The 19,346-nt window shown below is 48.4% G+C and overlaps 1 protein-coding gene across 2 annotated transcripts in view; it reads left to right on the top strand.

Annotated features, from left to right (window-relative positions):
* The first annotated feature begins 4,155 nt into the window (after positions 1 to 4,155).
* The window catches only part of LOC121876387 (rho guanine nucleotide exchange factor 17-like), a 93,366-nt gene continuing 78,175 nt past the window's right edge, over positions 4,156 to 19,346 (top strand). For both annotated transcript variants that reach the window (XM_042381461.1, XM_042381460.1), the window contains exon 1: positions 4,156 to 11,350. In XM_042381461.1, coding sequence (XP_042237395.1) covers positions 6,209 to 11,350 — 5,142 coding nt within the window. In that variant the 5' untranslated portion in view covers positions 4,156 to 6,208. The remainder of the gene's footprint in view (positions 11,351 to 19,346) is intronic.

Below are 19,346 nucleotides of genomic sequence, written 5' to 3'. Positions count from 1 at the left end.
GGATCATGGGATTTTAATATTAAAACTTATCGCAGGTTCATAAAGTTTGTATATTTAACACACTGGAAATAGAGCTGTATTAAACACAACAGGATTGTTTTTGTATCATTTACGGTGGGATTAAAATATATTTATATTTTAAACACTAAGTAGAATAACAGTATCAATGTTTAACGCGTACAATGGGATTACATGATTTATACATTAAATTCAGAAGAATTACAAGATTTATACGATGAATACAGTAGATTAAAGCATTTTTATAATAAACACTACTGAAGGATTACAGGAGGGGATCTCTTTGTACTGACCTTACTAAAGTAACACTAAAATTCAAATAAACAATAACAATAGTAATAACTGTGACTCGCACAAGTTTATACTAAGTAAGGCAAATATATATAATAGCAATAATAATAATAATATAACCTGAGATTAACAAAAGTTTACAATAAACACGACGAAGAGATCCCGTGACGTAAAGAATGCGCTGTACTCCACACCTAACCTAACTTAACCAATCATTATGGTAACTTCAGCCTCACCTAGCATCACCGCCAGGGCGAGTTTTTAATGCTGACGAGGCCTATTGGACCAATATGGCGACAACCTCGTACTAACGATGAAATATGTACATGTTTTAACAAATTCGGGGGCGAGTCTTGCCTTATCTGGTCCTGAAGGTCATAAGTCATGGAACGAAGCAACGGTGAGGTGTGGCAACTTCATAAATATTTATACAAAGCCGATACTTTATGTGCAAATGAGTAATGAAATTATAATTCGAAATATGCCTTATGGGTCCTGTTACGTACGAACGCGGGAAGAGTTTTTACAGAACTTTACGTTAAAGAACATAGGAACGCGGGAAATTTAGCCGTGATAAAGAATACTTTTAACTGTTTACCGCAAGTAGATCTAAAAATACAAAAATCACAACTGCCTACAAAGTGGTTCTCATTATTAACATTATTTCTTTTATTTAGTTTTCTTTTTTATAAAACTGGCGATTTTATTTATTTCACTTGCTTACAATTAATAGCGGCTTCTCAGACGTGCTTTATCTCACTCACTAAAATGTTAATTATTCGGTGTCTTCCCGCTGTGAACAAAGCCAGACCCTCTAACACCCGCCAGATGATACGCATCTACGCTTGGTCGAGTCTCGGTGAAATTCTGACTCCATTTTGGCCATCGTCTTAATTAAGCAACGTAGGAGGGTTCTATTGTTAACTGGCATTGTTTTGCTTTGTTTTGTTTTGTTTGAGTTTTTAACTCGCAGGATCAGTTACTCCAGTTAGCGGAAAATTTAACGTACGATCCCTCAGAGTTTCGGGAAATGACTCTTGAATACAGTCCTACTCCATGTTTGGTGTGATGATGTCATCGCCTGACCAAAGGTCAGGTGCTTTCGTTACACCCTACATCATTATGCACAGCAGTCTCTCGTGATTCTACTACAGTACCCCTACTTGGTGTGTTCTGAACTGTGTGTCCAAGATCTGGATTCACATAGATCCTGCATGTTAAGTTTGTGCTCTAACTGGTGTCTAGTGACTGAATCATGCATCTCTTATGGTAAAATCTCACGGTAACTATTAGCCCCATTATGGACGCCATTTTTCTACTTCAGGAGAATTCAGTCTGTTGTGTTCTTATGTATCCGGTTACGATGGATACACAATGCACGATCGTTTGAGAATCCGGGTTCAGCTTCACCCGTTTGCAATGATTAATGTTCTTTCTGAGATTAGATACCCGGCTTATTTTACCTGGTGATTAAGCACTCTAATGCTAACTTAACCTAACAAAACATAGCCTAATCTAATCTAACCTAACCGCGTAGTGTTAGGGTGTTTAATCTTCAGGTGTAATAACTTTGGGGGGGTGTATTTAATCTACAGATAATCTAAATACCTGGATACACCAATTGTCAGTTATCTAACTTCAGATATCACGTTCATATATACCATCGAACACATCATCACAAAATTAAAAATTAAATAAAAATCAAGAGAGAAAATAGAGCGAACGGACCAGACTTTATAACGGATTCAGAGGCCGGTAACCGTACACGACATCCCGATGATGAACTAATTAAATAACCCCGTAACTGGAGTGAACCTCATCCAACTGACACTTCAGATACGGCGCTGTCTTCCCCATTTAAAGGCTATGCTGGAGAGAAGTAGAAAATTAAACAGAGGAACCTTTAGGAATCCAGCTTTATATCATAGCTTATGTGAATCAGATACATTCTCGTATATTCAGTCGAGGGGGAAAATTAACTTAAGAATCACTGAGAATATCCTTGTGTTGTGGCTTAAGATTATAATATATATATATATATATATATATATATATATATATATATATATATATATATATATATATATATATATATATATATATATATATACTTTTACTTCACCAGTTAGGCAGGAACATCATCTTCTGACTAATCTAATAATCCGGACCCAGTTATATTACAATATCATTAATAGAAAAAATGTCAGCTTGTGAGACTGGTAGTCATATTTATGAATGGAGGTGTAAGGTGATACTGCTCACTGTAATTATATAAAGGTTGCGGTGGTTCATTAGTATTGGATTCCTTATTTCACGTTAGTTTACAGCCCAATTAAGGGGTTTATAGTTGGCACGATACTGTGACTGGAAGTAGCGCGATACTGTGATTGGAAATGACACGATACTTTGATTGGAAGTGACACGATATTGTGATTGGAGACTGTATAAGACGTTATGAATTTGCCACGAATAATCAGTTACGCAAACTTTATAGATGACTTTAAAAGTTGGCGTGACACTGATTCTTCATTGTAGACACACCACAGTATATTAACTGTCTCCCGTACACTGTCTACACACTCCAAGACAACATCGTGCCTGTGTTAAACCTGGTGTAGCGGTAGACTCGGGTGTAACCAATCCACTACATCGTTTGTGTAGATGTGGTAAATTGTATCAACTTACACTTACGTTCTTATAAATTAACGTATGATTTCTCCAGACGCCAATACATTTATTTCACTAATGCAAAGAAACAAATGACTGCGGAGAGCAAGAAAATGTGCGTGCGTGAGTGCGTCTTGCAGAAGTGGAGAAGCGAGATGCACATTTATCATATTCTTTCATATTTATGCTACACCCAACCAAGTATTATCAACAAAATTACAAAACTTAACCACTGTTGATTGTAATCATATATAAAGCATAGTACTACGCAACATCAGAGGTAATGCGGTTGTTTAATTTACGAGAATAATAAATTCAGTCGGTGGCAACGTAACAGCAGGGAGGTTGACTTGGCCAGGTTGCTGCGTGTCCACACATTCATACTCCTTCACTTTCCCTTAATTTACGACTTTTATTCCCACTTTCTGTCCATTAAATGTTATTCATCGGTATTTTAGATTATGCTGCTGCGGAACTATCAGGTTTTTCGTCTACAGCAGAGGTGAAGCTGTCGAGAGGCTGAGAACAATGAGGTAAAGTTGAGTGTGTGGAGGTAGCGGGCGGGACAACACTGGAAAGGCACCACAACTCTCATTTTCTACGGTACATTACTTTCTTTAACATTACACTTATATAGGTGTATTATCTCCCTACGTTATTTCAATTTTGTGTTAAAAAGAAAGGTAATGATTAACACAAATGTCAATAACTGGAGACGATACATCTTTCCAGAACTATTCGACTCAGGTTCAATGGATATTACTAGGGTTCCCTTGACTCTTAACTAACACGCATTAATACTGTCTGACGTCACGTCGTACCTAGCTCACAGTAATTCACCTGCAATAAAGTTCTTCCTTTTATATGATATAAAGAGTCAAGTATATTTTAGCATTGGAAAAAAATGGAAATAATTAAAAAACTTTCAGGAGACGCAATGGTACTTGTTAGTGGTAAAAGGAGCCCGGAACTTGTTGAAAAGAAAATGAAACTTATTTCCTTATTTTCAGTTGTACGGATCACTAATCTCAAATATGATGTTCAAATTATATTACACTTTTGATCCCACTGTAAAGTATTCACGGTGGACGACGGTTAAACGAACTTGAGCGAAAATAAGTGCCAAAACGGTGACACCTGTGGTAGACTTGGCAACTCGGGTGTGTAGTCGAGACAAGAGTTACCCTATCTGAGCTCACCAGTTTATATCCCGTTGGTCTACATATCCAGGGATGCTGGGATAACCTCCTTCCAATTTCCTGTAGGAAAAGGTTCATTATCCTGCAGAGATCACCAGCGGGATTAACAGCATCAGTGAAGTGCAGACAACAACCAGGACAACAAGTGTGCAAGTGTGCGTTAAATCCTGAGTGGATTGTGAGGCAATACTAAGGTGGGTGTCTTGCAAAGCAGCATTGCAGGATTTTGCAGTAATGAAACGTGTACACACGAGACCTGAAACATGCTTCTCTGGCCGCCCCTCGTGACCAGGGGTAGACTAAGGTGTAGAGAGCAACCCAAATGTGTATAGCATTAACCAAGTCTATCTGGTTTTGTGTGATGAAGCGCTGTGGTGACGACGATAAAAAATGTGATTGAAAATAGAAATGCGTAATGATAGAACTCAACCTATGCGGTGACCTCTACGTATAAGTGCACCATTCTCGTTATATTGTAGAGGAATCATATCATAGCGAATTGGTGATAATATAGTACAAACATTTAGTGTGTGAGAGTACAAAGAGTCTTTCTAAACTGGTTACTGCCAAGTGAGATCCAGTCTTAGGATTAAAGTTTCGATTTTGTTATTATATGGACGGTTAGGTTAAGCGCGTGAGTGACGTTTACGAGTGAAGTGTTTGTGAATGTGTTAGTCGCCTGCCGTGTGTTGTGTATTTACAGGTGCACTTTAAAGAAATTTGGGGAAAAACCCACACACAAGTGCTCCGAATTTTGCGCCATAAAGAAAGGTAAAACTTTAAAGGAAAAAAATAGAAATATGAAAACAGGAAAGTAGTGTTGTGGTCAGTGTGGCGTCAACTGCCAAATAGTGATCCATGATACAGTGATGAGTCCTGACAACAACTGCCCAAGCCCTGACACTCTGCTCCTCCCGCCTCTCACACACACACACACCTGCTGTGACAAACTGACGAGGCTTCTTGTTACATCTATTGTGACACTTTGGAAAGTTCCTCTGTTGCATCTGATCTGCCTCAACTGTAAGATCTCTTGTTCTATACAATGTAACAGATTAGGAAGGCCAATTCTAAGATACCAGCAAAACTTCCCTCTCCTACACCAGGTTATCTGCTGTGCCTGCTGGTGAACTCGGTGGCTCCGTGGTGTTGCAAGTCCCGACACCCGAGATTTTTGTCTGGGGTATAATGACTTTACCTGGCCGTACTGATGACCCCTGAGGGACCTCGTTGTACAAAACTGACTCCCATGACATAATCAAAATAAAATATGTTTAGTGCCTCAGTGCCAACGCCATCAATATTTTGGCACTTGTAGTAATTCTTGTGATACATAATAACAGTGCCAATGGCGTGAACAACAACATTTGTTTACCCACTGGTCGGCCATCGTCCCAAGAATGTGGTATAGTTTGTGGAAGTGCATCAAAGACGTTTAGAGTTGGTGTACGATTAACTGTTGAATTAACAAATGGTAAAGGGTAATGTTCAGGTACGAGAGATAGAAGGTAAATAGTGATCATAAGGTGAAGACAGCCTTACGAGGGACCAACCAACAGTTTCTGGGCATTATTTTAACTCTTGGTGGTGATAAACAGATATTAGCAGGTGTCAGCAAGATCACAGGTGTAGAGAATAGTGCAACATGTAATGGTAGTGGACCCACCACCTTCACTCCTGTCTCCCCACCCTCCCAGGGCATAGGTCAAGCCCTTTACCAGTGGCGCCATGTAACCTCTGTGTGATAGAACTAGGCCATGACCAGGGCACGCCGCCTGAAGGAGCGAGAGGCCAGAGGACACTGTGCGAGGGAGTGTGAGAGCGAAGCAGCGCGGTCATGTGAGGAGTGAGAGGGCCCAGCACTTGAGTCTTGCCGCCACAAGGAGTATGGCCGGTGGAGTGGGGCGGCGTCACCCTGCCGGCAACACGCGCCTTACTGCCTCCTCCACTTCTGCTGCGCCCCTAGACCATTGACGAAGGGGGACCATCAGGAGGAGGAGGCCACTGGAGGACGGTGGAGGAGGAGGGAGGTAATGGAAGGCCGGGCAGGAGGGACCACAACTCTCCCACGCAACAAGGGGGCGACCCTGCCCGGGTTCCGCGTGGGGTCAGTACGTTATGGTGTTCGCCTGGCACCCCACAACGGGTCCGGGGCGCCATTGCCCCCTCGGCGATGCTCCGAGGGTGACTTGGGGGCTCCGGGAAGAGGCTCTACGAGGGTGGAGGGAGTCAAGGTGGTGGCAAGGGATGGCAGTGGCCCCGACAGTCTACAACCACTTGTTAACAATGGGCCGGCGGCGCCCGGCACACACCTCACCCCCAGCGATCACACCCCGCGCAGCCTGGGGTCCTCACCCCTCCATCTGAAGGAGGCTCACTCACTCCTCAACAACAGGTGGGCCCCACTTACAGTGCCCACGGCCTCGTCCTTGCTGCCCCCCGCCTCGCCACGCCCACACGCTCTCAGACGGAGCTTCAACTCGTCACCACGGCCGTGGGTGGCGCCCAGCACACAGGTGGACTACACCACGACCACCGAGGACGCTGATGATAGAGGCGGTGACAATAACAACGATAAGAAGAGCGGTGTGGGTGGCAGGTGGCGAACGGCGCCAACAGATGGCGCGGGCGTGCATCCCGACACTGACTCTCAAACTGACCCGCTAAAATTATCCCCCCACCCACCCGAGGCGGGTGGATCGCCCTCCCTGCGGGGCGGTCCGCGCCCTGCGCCGCCCCTCAACCCTCCCGTGGACGTGGCCACGTTCAGAAGCGAGGCCACCATCCTGGTGACCCAGACCAGCAAAGGTCAGGGGAAGAGGGCGACTGGGCAAGGCGAACGCTCATCCATATGTCGGCGGCGGGGCGTGGGCACCCTGAGCCTGGCCAGGACTGCTGGTGAGGACGGGGAAGGCGTGGGTGGCCCGCTGGGTGCTGGTGCAGGAGTCTTTGCTCTGCTGGAGGAGGTGAGGGCAGGCGGCCTGCCTCCCCCCGTCGCTAAATATACGTGTTGTGTGGCGGGGCGCTCCCCCCGGCACCTGCTGCCCCGCCATGCCACTATGTTTAGCTACCCGGGCCCGGCGCGCCCCACCATCCCCGAGGAGCCTGCCAGTGCGCACCTCGCCAGTGACCAGTGCAGTGCTCCGCCGCCCGCCACGCCCAGTCATGCCCACGGCAGTGCAGTGCAGTGTACAGTGTTTCCCGGCGGAGAAGGCGGCAGTGTAGCCTCGGGGGGCAGCGGTCATGGGGACCGTGTGGCCCCCCCGGCGCCAGTGACCGGCCAGCAGGGCTCCCCCACCACCACACCCGCCCGCAGGACCGTCAGGCCCAGACCAGAAATACCTGATCATTTGTACCGCCGCTGGGCCGCACTCCTCCCGTCTGATGCTGGCTTAGATTATCGCAAACAGAGACAGCAGGCGGAGGTGGGCGCGGGGGCCCCAGGGGGCGCTCCCGGCCCCTCAGATGAGGTACCCCGGCCGGTGACGTCACCCGACCTCAGCCCCGCGGCAGGAGGAACACAAAGGTCCCAGGACAACCAGCTGGAGCCTCACCTCCAACTTTCCTCTCAGCAGTTTGCCCGGTTTCGACTGGGCCTCCCTACCGGCGGACTGGGGGGCGGCAGGAAGGAAGGGGGGCGTGGGCCCCCTCCAGCACGCCCTCCCAGATCTCGGCAGAATCATCTAGAAGAGCTGCGGAAATGTACCGAAAGGCTTAAGACGCCATCACCCGATAAGAAGGTTCGGGCTGACTCGGCTCCCCCGCCCGATACCACCGCGTCAGCCGCCTCAGATGACGGTGACAGCGTTCCCCCGCGGGGCAAAACCAAGAAGGGCAGCAATGACACCCGCTCCGTCCTCACCCGTCACCCATCCCTGGGCAAGAGCCCCAGCCTTCCACCGCAGCTCCCCTCGTCCAAGGACCCCGAGGTCTTTAGACTGTCCCCAATCCCCGTCTCCCGAGACCCAAGGGAGGCTCCTCCCCCAGATGGGCGACGGGAGGAGGAGGACGTGTTTCAGGAGGGCGTCGTAAAGCCTCCCCCACGACCACGTCCTGACTCCCGCCTTGTCATCCCCCCGCGATTCATTCCCTTTAGGTCGGCGTCCGTGTCTCAAGTGGACGTGGCGTCTGACAGCTCCTTCTTCCAGCGGAGTGGTAAGTCCCCCACCGCCATCCTGCTGTACCCGCGCTGTAAAGACTACTCTGGTTCCAACACCCTCCCCAAGCGCAGGCCTGCAGTGGCCACCAAAGAAGGGGGTGGTGCCGCAGGCGGGCCCAACCACCACCATCATCATCACCCCCCTCTCACTACCGCAGCCTCCATCTCCGACATGACTAACGTTGGTGCCAAGTCGGGGTTGTCGCAGCCCGACAAGTTGGAGAACAAATCCAAGTCCGAGAGTGAGTTGTCGGTGGCAGGACTTGGCGGCGAGGGTGGCCTGGCTGGCCTCCGAGATAATCTCCTCGGAAAAAAGGTGGATACTATCGATGCCTCGGCAACCTCAGGAGGCGGAGCCAGGGGTGCGGGAGGTCCGAAGGAGGGGACGGAGGACGCGAAAGGTAAAGAACACATTGCCAAAGACACAAGAGCCGCAGGTGGCCAGGGAATATCAGCAGATAAACAAGTTAAAACAAATGATTCGAAAACAGAGATCATGGACGAATTAAATAGTGAAAAGAATAGGGAAGATAAAGAACATTCAGAACTGAGAAAGAAAAGTAAAGAAAATGTTGAGAGAAAGGGGGAGAGAAAAGACAAAGAGGGCAATAAATCGAACAGAGTTAGTTTTTCTGACGAAGTCAAGAACTTTAGTGTTGATCCTGAAGGAGATAGAGACGTGACACTAGACCAGTCCAGATCACTTGTGTGTGTACAACACTCAGCGCGCGGCGAGGTACCCATTAATTCTCAATCCAATACAGATAAAGGAAATGCAGAGAGTGAGGCACAGAGACGTTCTTGTGGAGTATTAGAGTCAGTAGTGTTTACCCTTGGTGATGAGGACGAGGGACAGAACAGTGTAAGAGGGAGTCAGATGTGGGAGGTAGCACCACCTAGCCGACACCACAGACAAAGTGATGCTCACGAGGGCAAAGACTCAAAATCTGGGGCAGAGACACCGAGGGGTGACGCCCCCGGGCCGGAGATGGGTGCTGCTGGCGACTTTATTGCTACAGAAGCTGCACCAGGAACAACAGGTCCTGAGGACTCTAGGGTAAGTACCGTCAGTAGAGAGACTACACCGTTGATAACAGAGGTTATAAAGGACCTAAGTAAGGGTGAGGTTGGTGACACTCCCCCGGGAGGGGAGAAGCCCAGCTCTGGGGGACTGGTTCCTCCAGCGCAGACACCCGAACCAGCAGTTGTGCCATTGGACTGCGTCCCAGATGAAGTGCCTTTACCTAGCTGTACTAGTCCACGCTCTAGTACCGATACTAGATTAAGTAGTGAGTTAGTAAGTACCAAAGTTAAGACAGGAGGTGCAGAGAGTGGCGTCAGTCAGTGTACTGACCACCGACAAGTGGAGTGTCAGGTCTTGCAAAAGGAGCCACGACTGTCGCAGTGTTTGGTTATTAAGTCCGGGGCGCGGGAGAGTGGTGAGCACAACACCTTGGGCGGGGAAGGCGCCACCTCCGAGTGCCGGGTGGTCAGGTCCCGGCCCCGCCTCCCGCGGGAAGACTCCGACGGTGACAGTGGCGAGCGAGAGGCCTCCCGTATGTACCTCACGCAAATTAGCGATGAAGGCATCTTTGAGGAGGAGAGCAAGAGTCATGAACCACGAGACTCCTCCGACTCGTCGTCCCAGGACAGTGTGGGAGTCGGCCAGGACCGCTCCGACGAGGGTATTATACCCGGCTCAGTTCCACGAGAGGATGTCCCAGTCAGAACAGGGTCACGCCGTCGTCGGAAGTTAGATGAGGATAATGAGCGCTCACTCACCTTCCCTCCCCCAAGAAAAGGCTCCCACGTTGACTCCATCGGGTACTCCTCAGTGGACAGCAACGGCCTGAGGAGCCTGGTCGCCTCAGGGGCCTACGGAGACAGGGTCAGTGGCGAGCAGCAGCGTAGCTCCTTCTCCCTCCCCGGCAGTTACATGAGCGAGACCAACCAGCCACCCGACACACGCCAGCTCCTCCTTATCACGGAGACCCGCCCGATGGACCGAGCAGAACGGAAGAAGAAACATCACAGTGATCCCAGCTGTGAGAGGCGGGGCAGCACCGACGCTCTTCTATACCTCAGTGAACCTCACCTGGGTAACGTCGCCTCGCAGGAGGATACGGGGCGAGGATCTAACAAGGGCGTCGTGTCTCAGGCGTCCACAGACTCTGAGGGTCGTGATGAGCGAGGGGACCAGATGTCCATCGGGCCCCTCAGGGTGTGCACGCCACAGGTGCTGTTGGGTGACCACGAGAGTGACGGCTCCGACTACCCTCCTTGTCGCACCCCTGCCAGGAATGCCTCCCCCATACCCTACCTTCAGGATAGTGACTCTGGGGAGCGCAGCGCCCCTCGCAGCCCTCACGGTCCAAGGCGTTACTTCAAGAGACCTCTGAGAGGACCTTATGGCTTGATGCTGGAGGCGGAGATGAACAAATCAAAGTCAAGTGCGACGTACCTGGCCGAGGGTAATTACCTGCGGGTGCGTGACGCCAAGAGCTGTTCGCCTCGCCCCCCGTCACCAGCCTCCCCATCCGTCATGGTGGAGGAGGGGGAGCGGCCCCCTCTCATCATCCCCACCGCACGCTCACGCGACGACTCCGCCATCAGGATCAACTACGCCAGCTCCCCGGATAACCCGGTACATCGTAAGGAGAGTGAGGAGACGGAGACGGGGCCCACGTCTCCCGTGGGCCCCGTCTGGGAGATGGACGGGGAGGGATCGCTCTCCCCACTACCCATCGGCCCCGTCCATCAGCGGACAGCCTCCTCTCCATCCAAGCTCTTCCCCGGGGGAGGCTTCACCTCGGACGAAGAGCAGGAGTTGGTGGATTATTACTCTGCGCGGCTCCTGGGGCAGAACTCCCAGCAGCGCCAGCTGCAGCATCGACAACAGCAGCAACAAGACCAACAGCCGCAGGCACCACAACAGGCAGGGTCGGAGCTGCGGCACCCCACTCCGTACGAGCACCGCCACACCTCCGACCACAGACACTCACACAAGAGACACAGGGTAAGTGTACACGCCTAGTCTTATACTTCACTCTGTAAATCATCCCCCAGTTGCACCAACTCAGTATTTCCATTGTAGACAACGTCGAGCCTGAAAGGCGCTACCAAACAGCGAGTTATCGAACGACTTACACAAATAACAGGTATATTTTAAGATGAATGAAACGTGACCTCCCCGATACAGGTGTGTACATGAGCATCATCACTTAGAAATCGTCATGTTCCTCGTTGTCTTCTGAGGCGAGGGTCTTCTTCAGCCTGTTGTATCTTCCGCGTTTGAAATATGACTTCAATATTCCAGTAAGAAGTTCAAGGTTTGGAAATCATGAAGCTAGGCAGCGTCTTCCAGCTCAACCTTATTCTGCCTTATTCAGTTCAGAGTTCAGATTTGCCCCGCGAGGGAGCTAGTTCATTTGGCACCCCTTACATGCTGTGCAAGGGGAAGCGCAAACGTGTTTACAGCGTCCACCTATGTAATGTTAAGTTCCCGTTCACAGCTAGATGATGTGAACAGCGGCCCCCACTTCTTGATCAGGAGACAAACATTGTATAATACAGTACACTCGTCCGCCTCAGCCTATCAGATAGTATTTATTTATCTGTAACAAAAATCTAGTTAGCGTTAGGGAAACAAATGTGAAATAAATTTTTTATCTTCTTACGTCACTCGTGTTGTGGGAGCAGGTAATGACGCCTCCCCAACCCGTGTCTAACGTCCACACTCCATGTCTAACGTCCACAATACGTCTCCACTAACATCCATAAGCCGCATCCACTGTATATATGGTCCTGGAGGATCAGAGATTCACATGGTCATCATCCCTTCCCTTTGGAGATATACGAAGGTGTTTAAGTGAACTCTCTCTCTCTCTCTCTCTCTCTCTCGGACTCATTCAAGCTACAACACACACACACACACACACACACTTCAACTATAATTTAACTATACATATAACGTCATGAACATATAAAGGGTGCGGTGGCGGAGTGGTTATCGTGCTGGTGCTGGCTGCAGAACGTTGGTCATGAGTCTGAAGTTTTTTGTGTAGAGGAAAGTTTGTGAGTGTTATGTGACGTGGTCTTGTAAACTCTACCTGGTTGGTATAGAAGGAGGACCTTACCTTACCTTACCTACCCTAACCTACCTTAACCTACCCTACCCCACCCTACCCTAACCTACCTTAACCTACCCTACCCCACCCTAACCTTACCTACCTTAACCTAACCCTACCCTTACCTACCTTAACTTACCCTACCCCAATTACCCTACTCCCAATCTAACCTTACCTACCTTGCCCCACCCTACCCCACACCCTACCCCTACCTTAACCCACCCCCACACCCTAACCTAACCCTACCACCTACCTTAATCCCACCCCTACCCCACCCTACCCCTTACCTCTCCCTTACCTACCTAACCCTACACCCCACCTAATCTACCCTACCCCACCCCACCCCTACCCACTCTACCTAACCTAACCCTACCCCTACCCCACTACCCCACCCCCACCCCACCTAAACCCTACCCTACCTACCCCTACCCACCCCACCCTAACCTACCTTAACCTACCCTACCCCACCCTAACCTAACCTAACCTACCCTAACCTAACCTACCTTAACCTACCCTACCCCACCCTACCCTTACCTACCTTAACCTACCCTACCCCACCCTAACCTAACCTACCTTAACCTACCCTAACCTTACCTACCAAATCTACCTTATCTTAACCTAACAGAACAGACTTTTAACAGGTGAGGAAGAAGTGAGGGGTTGAAGGGAGACATGAGAGGGATGAAGAGAGAGATGAGAGGGATAAAGACAGATGAGGGAGATGAAGACAGATGAGAGGGATGAAGAGAGAGATGAGAGGGATAAAGACAGATGAGAGGGATGAAGACAGATGAGAGGGATGAAGAGAGAGATGAGAGGGATGAAGAGAGATGAGAGGGATAAAGACAGATGAGAGGGATGAAGACAGATGAGAGGGATGAAGAGAGAGATGAGAGGGATAAAGACAGATGAGAGGGGTGAAGAGAGAGATAAGAGGGATAAAGACAGATGAGAGGGATGAAGACAGATGAGAGGGATGAAGAGAGAGATGAGAGGGATAAAGACAGATGAGAGGGATGAAGAGAGAGATGAGAGGGATAAAGACAGATGAGAGGGATGAAGACAGATGAGAGGGATGAAGAGAGAGATGAGAGGGATAAAGACAGATGAGAGGGATGAAGAGAGATGAGAGGGACGAAGCGAGAGGGAACACAGGTTTGTAATACAGATACTATGCCTAATACTAAACACCTTATAACCAGACCTTCACTTATACTACAATTAAGGATTAGTTCTATGTCAGTTAGTGTTTTAGTTCAGATCAATTACTTAAATCAGACGAAATTGAGTCAAGATTAAAACTTAATTGGGGGTCGAAGCAGCGAATTTACCAACAATTGAAACTTATTATATACAGGGTGTTTCAAAAAATATACACACACTGTTGTACACATTGTAGTGGTGTTTTTATACATTTTTGGAGACACTGTAAACATCTTGAAATACAGCAGCCAAAAAAATACTGAAATCTGATTGGTTAAGTTCCTCCAATTAGTTAAACTCTTAACTAGTATAATATGAAACTGACTGCAGGCTTGAGCCTGATTGGTGGGCCACAGGGAGGGGGGGTAGGTGGGGGAGGGGAGGGGGTGAGGTGGGAGGGGGTGAGGTGAGGGGGGTGAGGTGGGGGGTGGGGAGGGAGGGGGTGAGGTGAGGGGGGTGGGGGGGGTGAGGTGGGAGGGGGTGGGGGGTGAGGTGGGAGGGGTGGGGGTGAGGTGGAGGTGAGGGGAGGTGGGGGGGGGTGGGGTGGGGGAAGGGGTGAGGTCGGGGGTGAGAGGTGGGTGGGGTGAGGTGGAGGGTGGGGGTGGTGGGAGGGGTGTGGGGGTGAGGGGAGGGGGGAGGGGGTGAGGGGAGGTGGGGGGTGAGGTGGGGGGAGGGGGGTGGGGAGGGAGGTGGGGAGGGTGAGGTGGGGGTGGGGGGAGGGGGAGGGGGGGGGGAGGTGGGAGGGGGGTGAGGGGTGAGGTGGGAGGGGTGGGGGTGAGGGGAGGGGGTGGGGGTGAGTTGGGAGGTTAGGGGTGGGAGGGGTGGGGAGGGGGTGGGGTGAGGTGGGGGTGGGGTGAGGGGGTGGGGGGGTGGAGGTGGGGTGGGGTGAGTGGGTGGGGGGGTGGGGGTGAGGGTGAGGTGGGAGGTGGGGGGGAGGTGGGAAGGGTGGGGTGGGGAGGTGGGGGGGTGAGGGTGAGGTGGGGGGTGAGGGTGAGGTGGGGGGGGTAAGGGGTGAGGTGGGGAGGTGGTGGGGGTGGGAGGTGTAGGGTGGTGGGGTGAGGGGTGGGAGGTAAGAGGTGGGAGGGGGGTGGGGGTGAGGTGGGGAGGGTGGGGTGGAAGGGAGGGGTGGGGAGGGGAGGGGGTGGGGTGATGAGAGGTGGGGTGAGGTGGGTGGGGTGGGGGTGAGGTGGGAGGGGTGGGGTGAGGGAGGTGGTAAGAGGTGGGGGGGGTGAGATGAGAGGTAGACATGATAAGGCATAGACAGACACACACACACACATACAGTGGCATAGACAGACATACACACACATACAGGCATAGACAGACATACACACATACATACAGTAGACATGATTAGGCATAGACAGGGTGGTATAGACAGACATACACACATACATACAGTAGACATGTGCATAGGTACACACATACATACAGTGGACATGATTAGTACAGGTGAGACATGTGCATAGACAAAACACACATACATACAGTGGACATGATAAGGCATGGGGCATAGACAGACATACACACATACATACAGTAGACATGATATGCGCATAGACAGACATACACACATACATACAGTAGGGGCATAGACAGACATACACACATGAGTCATAGACAGACATACACACATACATACAGTAGACATGATTAGCATAGACAGACATACACACACACAGTAGACATGATACAAGGACAGACATACACACATACATGTTGTGCAGACATAAGAGGCACGATTAGCATAGACAGACATACATACAGACATGATAAGGCATAGACAGACATACACACATACATACAGTAGACATGATAAGGCATAGACAAAACATTGACAACAGCCATAGACAGACACACACATACAGCAAACATTACATTAGACATGACATACATACAGTGGACATCATAGACAGGTAGACATGATTAGGCACAGACAGACATACACACATACATACAGGATATTACATACATACATGTGTTAATACAGCACATACATACATACATACAGTATATACATGTACATATTACATACAGCACATATTATACATACAGTACATACATACATACAGTACACATACATACATATAGTACATATACATACAGTACATACATACATACACATACATACATACAGCACATACATACATAGCTAGCATATACATATGGCGTTGCATGTGATACATGTTGTGCACATATTAAAGCCTTCAATCACAAATACACAAACGTTAATATATTTTTTTGTTTACTATTACTGAAAATTTAACCTATGTTGACCAAGCAGGCTTACGACGCACCATACACACAAGAGACGGGAAAACAATGGCTCAGATCCATACCAAGAGTCTGTACCTTAACTGGATGCGTTTCTTTTCGTGTCTCAAGTTATGAAGGAAAATTAGTTAATGTGAAACTTGGCTGTTGATGGCGTGAAATTATACTAAGACTGTAGAGAAAGAGTATAGTATATGTGACATCACAGAGAGCTGGTCAGTAGATGACCTCATGGGAGAGATGTTACATCGTAAACTTGTTGCACATCTGACTGACCATGTGTGTGTGTGTGTGTGTGTGTGTGTGTGTGTGTGTGTGTGTGTGTGTGTGTGTGTGTGTGTGTGTGTGTGTGTGTGTGTGTGTGTGTGTGTGTGTGTGTGTGTGTGTGTGTGTGTGTGTGTGTGTGTGTGTGTGTGTGTGTGTGTGTGTGTGTGTGTGTGTAACTGCTATCTTTTTATGCATCTATTCTTCCACCTCTGCACACACATCGATGGTCAGGTCAAGTCAGGCTGAAGTCATAATGTACTTTTCCTCCTCAATATTGAAGGATAAAACACAACTCATGTATTTTATCAATTACAGTGTTACTTAAATCACTTATATACTTAATTAGTCACGGGGATTATACATGTCATTAATCTGTCGACACTTATGACACACGTGACCTATTCATCTCACTGCACATATGACACACGTACTCATTCATCTCACTGCACATATGACATACGTATTCATCATCTCACTGCACATATGACACATGGCTCATTCATCTCACTGCACGTATGACACACGTGACTCATTCATTCACTGCACGTGGCGACATACGACCACAGCCCATCTCACCGCACATGGGCGATTAATATCGTGACCTATTCATCTCAATTGCACGTATGACACACGCGGACTCATTCATCTCACTGCACATGACACACGTGACCTCATTCATCTCACCGCACGGCGAAGGCACGTGACTCATCGCATTCACGGTAATATAAGCAGAGGATACGTAAGCCTATTCATCTCACTCGCACGTATGACACACGTGACCTATCCCACCACACGCATGACACACGTGACTCATTCCATCCCACTGCATGGCAGCAGAGGCATGATGACTCATTCCACTCGCGCACATACAGGACATGCGGACTGGCCTGGCCTCACTGGGCATCGTGGCGAAGCCACGTGACTCATTCATCTCACTGCACGTATGACACACGTGACTCATTCATCTCTGGTATCCTGCAGCATAGCATGCACTGATCACCCCACTGCGAGCATGTGACTCATTCATCTCACTGCATGGCGACACAATGTGGCTCATTCATCCTACCTTTACACATATGACACGTGACTGTCATCTCACTGCACATATGACACACGTTACTCATTCATCTCACTGCGCATGACACACACGTGGCCTAGGTTCATCTCACTACACATATGACACACGGATTTGATCTATTCACTTGACATATGACACACGTGACTATCTATCTCACTGCACATATGACACACGTGACTTCACTCTGTTGAAAAAGTATGACACACGTGTGGTTTATTCATCTCACTGCAAGCACACACACGGCTCATTCATCTCACACACACATATGACACGTGACCTGTTCATTCACTGCACATATGACATAAATACAGTAATCCCTGTAGTGTAGTATTTCCTATAATTTCTGTAATTTTAGATCTATGTATTCATGTATGGAGTCAGATGTTATGTCATATTATACGCGAGTTACAGACAGACCGACAGACAGGGAGATAGATAATTGTGCAAAATTGCTTTCAGTAAGTTGGAAATAGTTTTATTGTACACTGGATTCAGTTTGGTATATAGACAATGTAGGTATACAATGTACTAATATGCTCCAATGTAGGTATACAATGTACTAATATGCTCCAATGTAGGTATACAATGTACTAATATGCTCCAATTTAGGTATACAATGTACTAATATGCTCCAATGCTCTCGGACCCCAACCATAATGGGCCCATCCAAGGGTCTGTTAGGCAAGACTGCTGGGGCCCATCAGATCTCTTAAACAGATCAGCTTCTTAAACGGCCATACCTCACTCGATACTATTACAGTGAAGTCCTCCCTATAACGGACGGATATCTCTATAAATTCCGTTAAATGAGGTGGTGTCACATCGACCGGACACCTCGATATAACGAATTTTCTTCTCTATATAGTCCGTTAAATAGAGGTTTCACTATAGGTACAATGGCCTCCAAGCAGGCATCAGTCTCCGCAAGTCTCCAAGGTTTCTATAGTAAGTTTGTGTATCAAGACAACGGGAGAACACAGTTGCATACTTTATAATCGCGGTTCAATTCCGGCATCCATTCTGGCGTCAATGCTTAAATGATCGTTCTCAAAGGGTTAAATCATCGTCCTTAAAGGGTTAAATCATCGTTCTCTAAGGGTTAAATCATCGTTCTCAAAGGGTTAAATCATCGTCCTCAAAGGGTTAAATCATCGTCCATAAAGGGTTAAATCATCGTCCATAAAGGGTTAAATCATCGTTCTCAAAGGGTTAAATCATCGTTCTCAAAAGCCTTAAGTAAGATGCACGAGAAAAAAAAATAACTTACATATACTTTTGAGAATCCATCTATGTGTTAAGTAGCTTAGGTGAATTAGTTAAGATTATAGTTTCATAAGCTCCAGATAGATAGATGGGAAAATGTAATATATGTACCAGCTTATGTAATCCTGTGACGTGGTTGATTACTTGAGTGAGATGACAACACTGGGGGGGGGGGTTGATCAAATGTGTGTGACCTTGACCTTTGACCTCCTAAAACTAAGCTGGTGAAATACATAGGTAGACACAGATAGATAGATAAATAGACATACACAGACAGACAGACAGACCCCACTATTGAGGCCATCTCGACCGTGTGAGTTATAGTGATGTTAAAGAGTGAGTCACAAGACCCATACATCTACTACTCAGCCTCACCACTCACATAATGCTATACTGATCCCCATCAATAGTGTCGATAATCTAATGATGTAATGTAATCAGAAAGACCCTTACTTACTCTGGGGTAATAGAGCCATGTAGAGTGCCAAGGGGGGATCCATAACGTCGATATTCTTAAGTTAAAGGGAAATCTATCTGAGCCTTAAGCAACCCTAACCAGACAAGGAGGGGAGGGGAGGGTAGGGGACAGGGGAGGGGAGGGGAGGGGAGAGGGACAGGGACAGGGGAGTGGAGAGGGGGCAAGTTAGTGCCAATGAACGAGATCCATAATAGCTCTACGGTGATGCAAATGACCATGAGATTGAGCCTTACTGACAGGAGGCGCCGTGGCCACATTACTAAGAAGATCGAGCAGCAATCTGTACCCCGTCCGCCCCTCACTGGTTTCTGGGAATGGTTAA

Source organism: Homarus americanus, unplaced genomic scaffold (genome assembly GCF_018991925.1).
Source record: "Homarus americanus isolate GMGI-L3 unplaced genomic scaffold, GMGI_Hamer_2.0 scaffold34921, whole genome shotgun sequence".
Lineage (NCBI taxonomy): Eukaryota > Metazoa > Arthropoda > Malacostraca > Decapoda > Nephropidae > Homarus > Homarus americanus.
The sequence above is the reverse complement of the archived record's forward strand: the minus strand, read 5'-3'. Positions and strand labels throughout refer to the sequence as shown.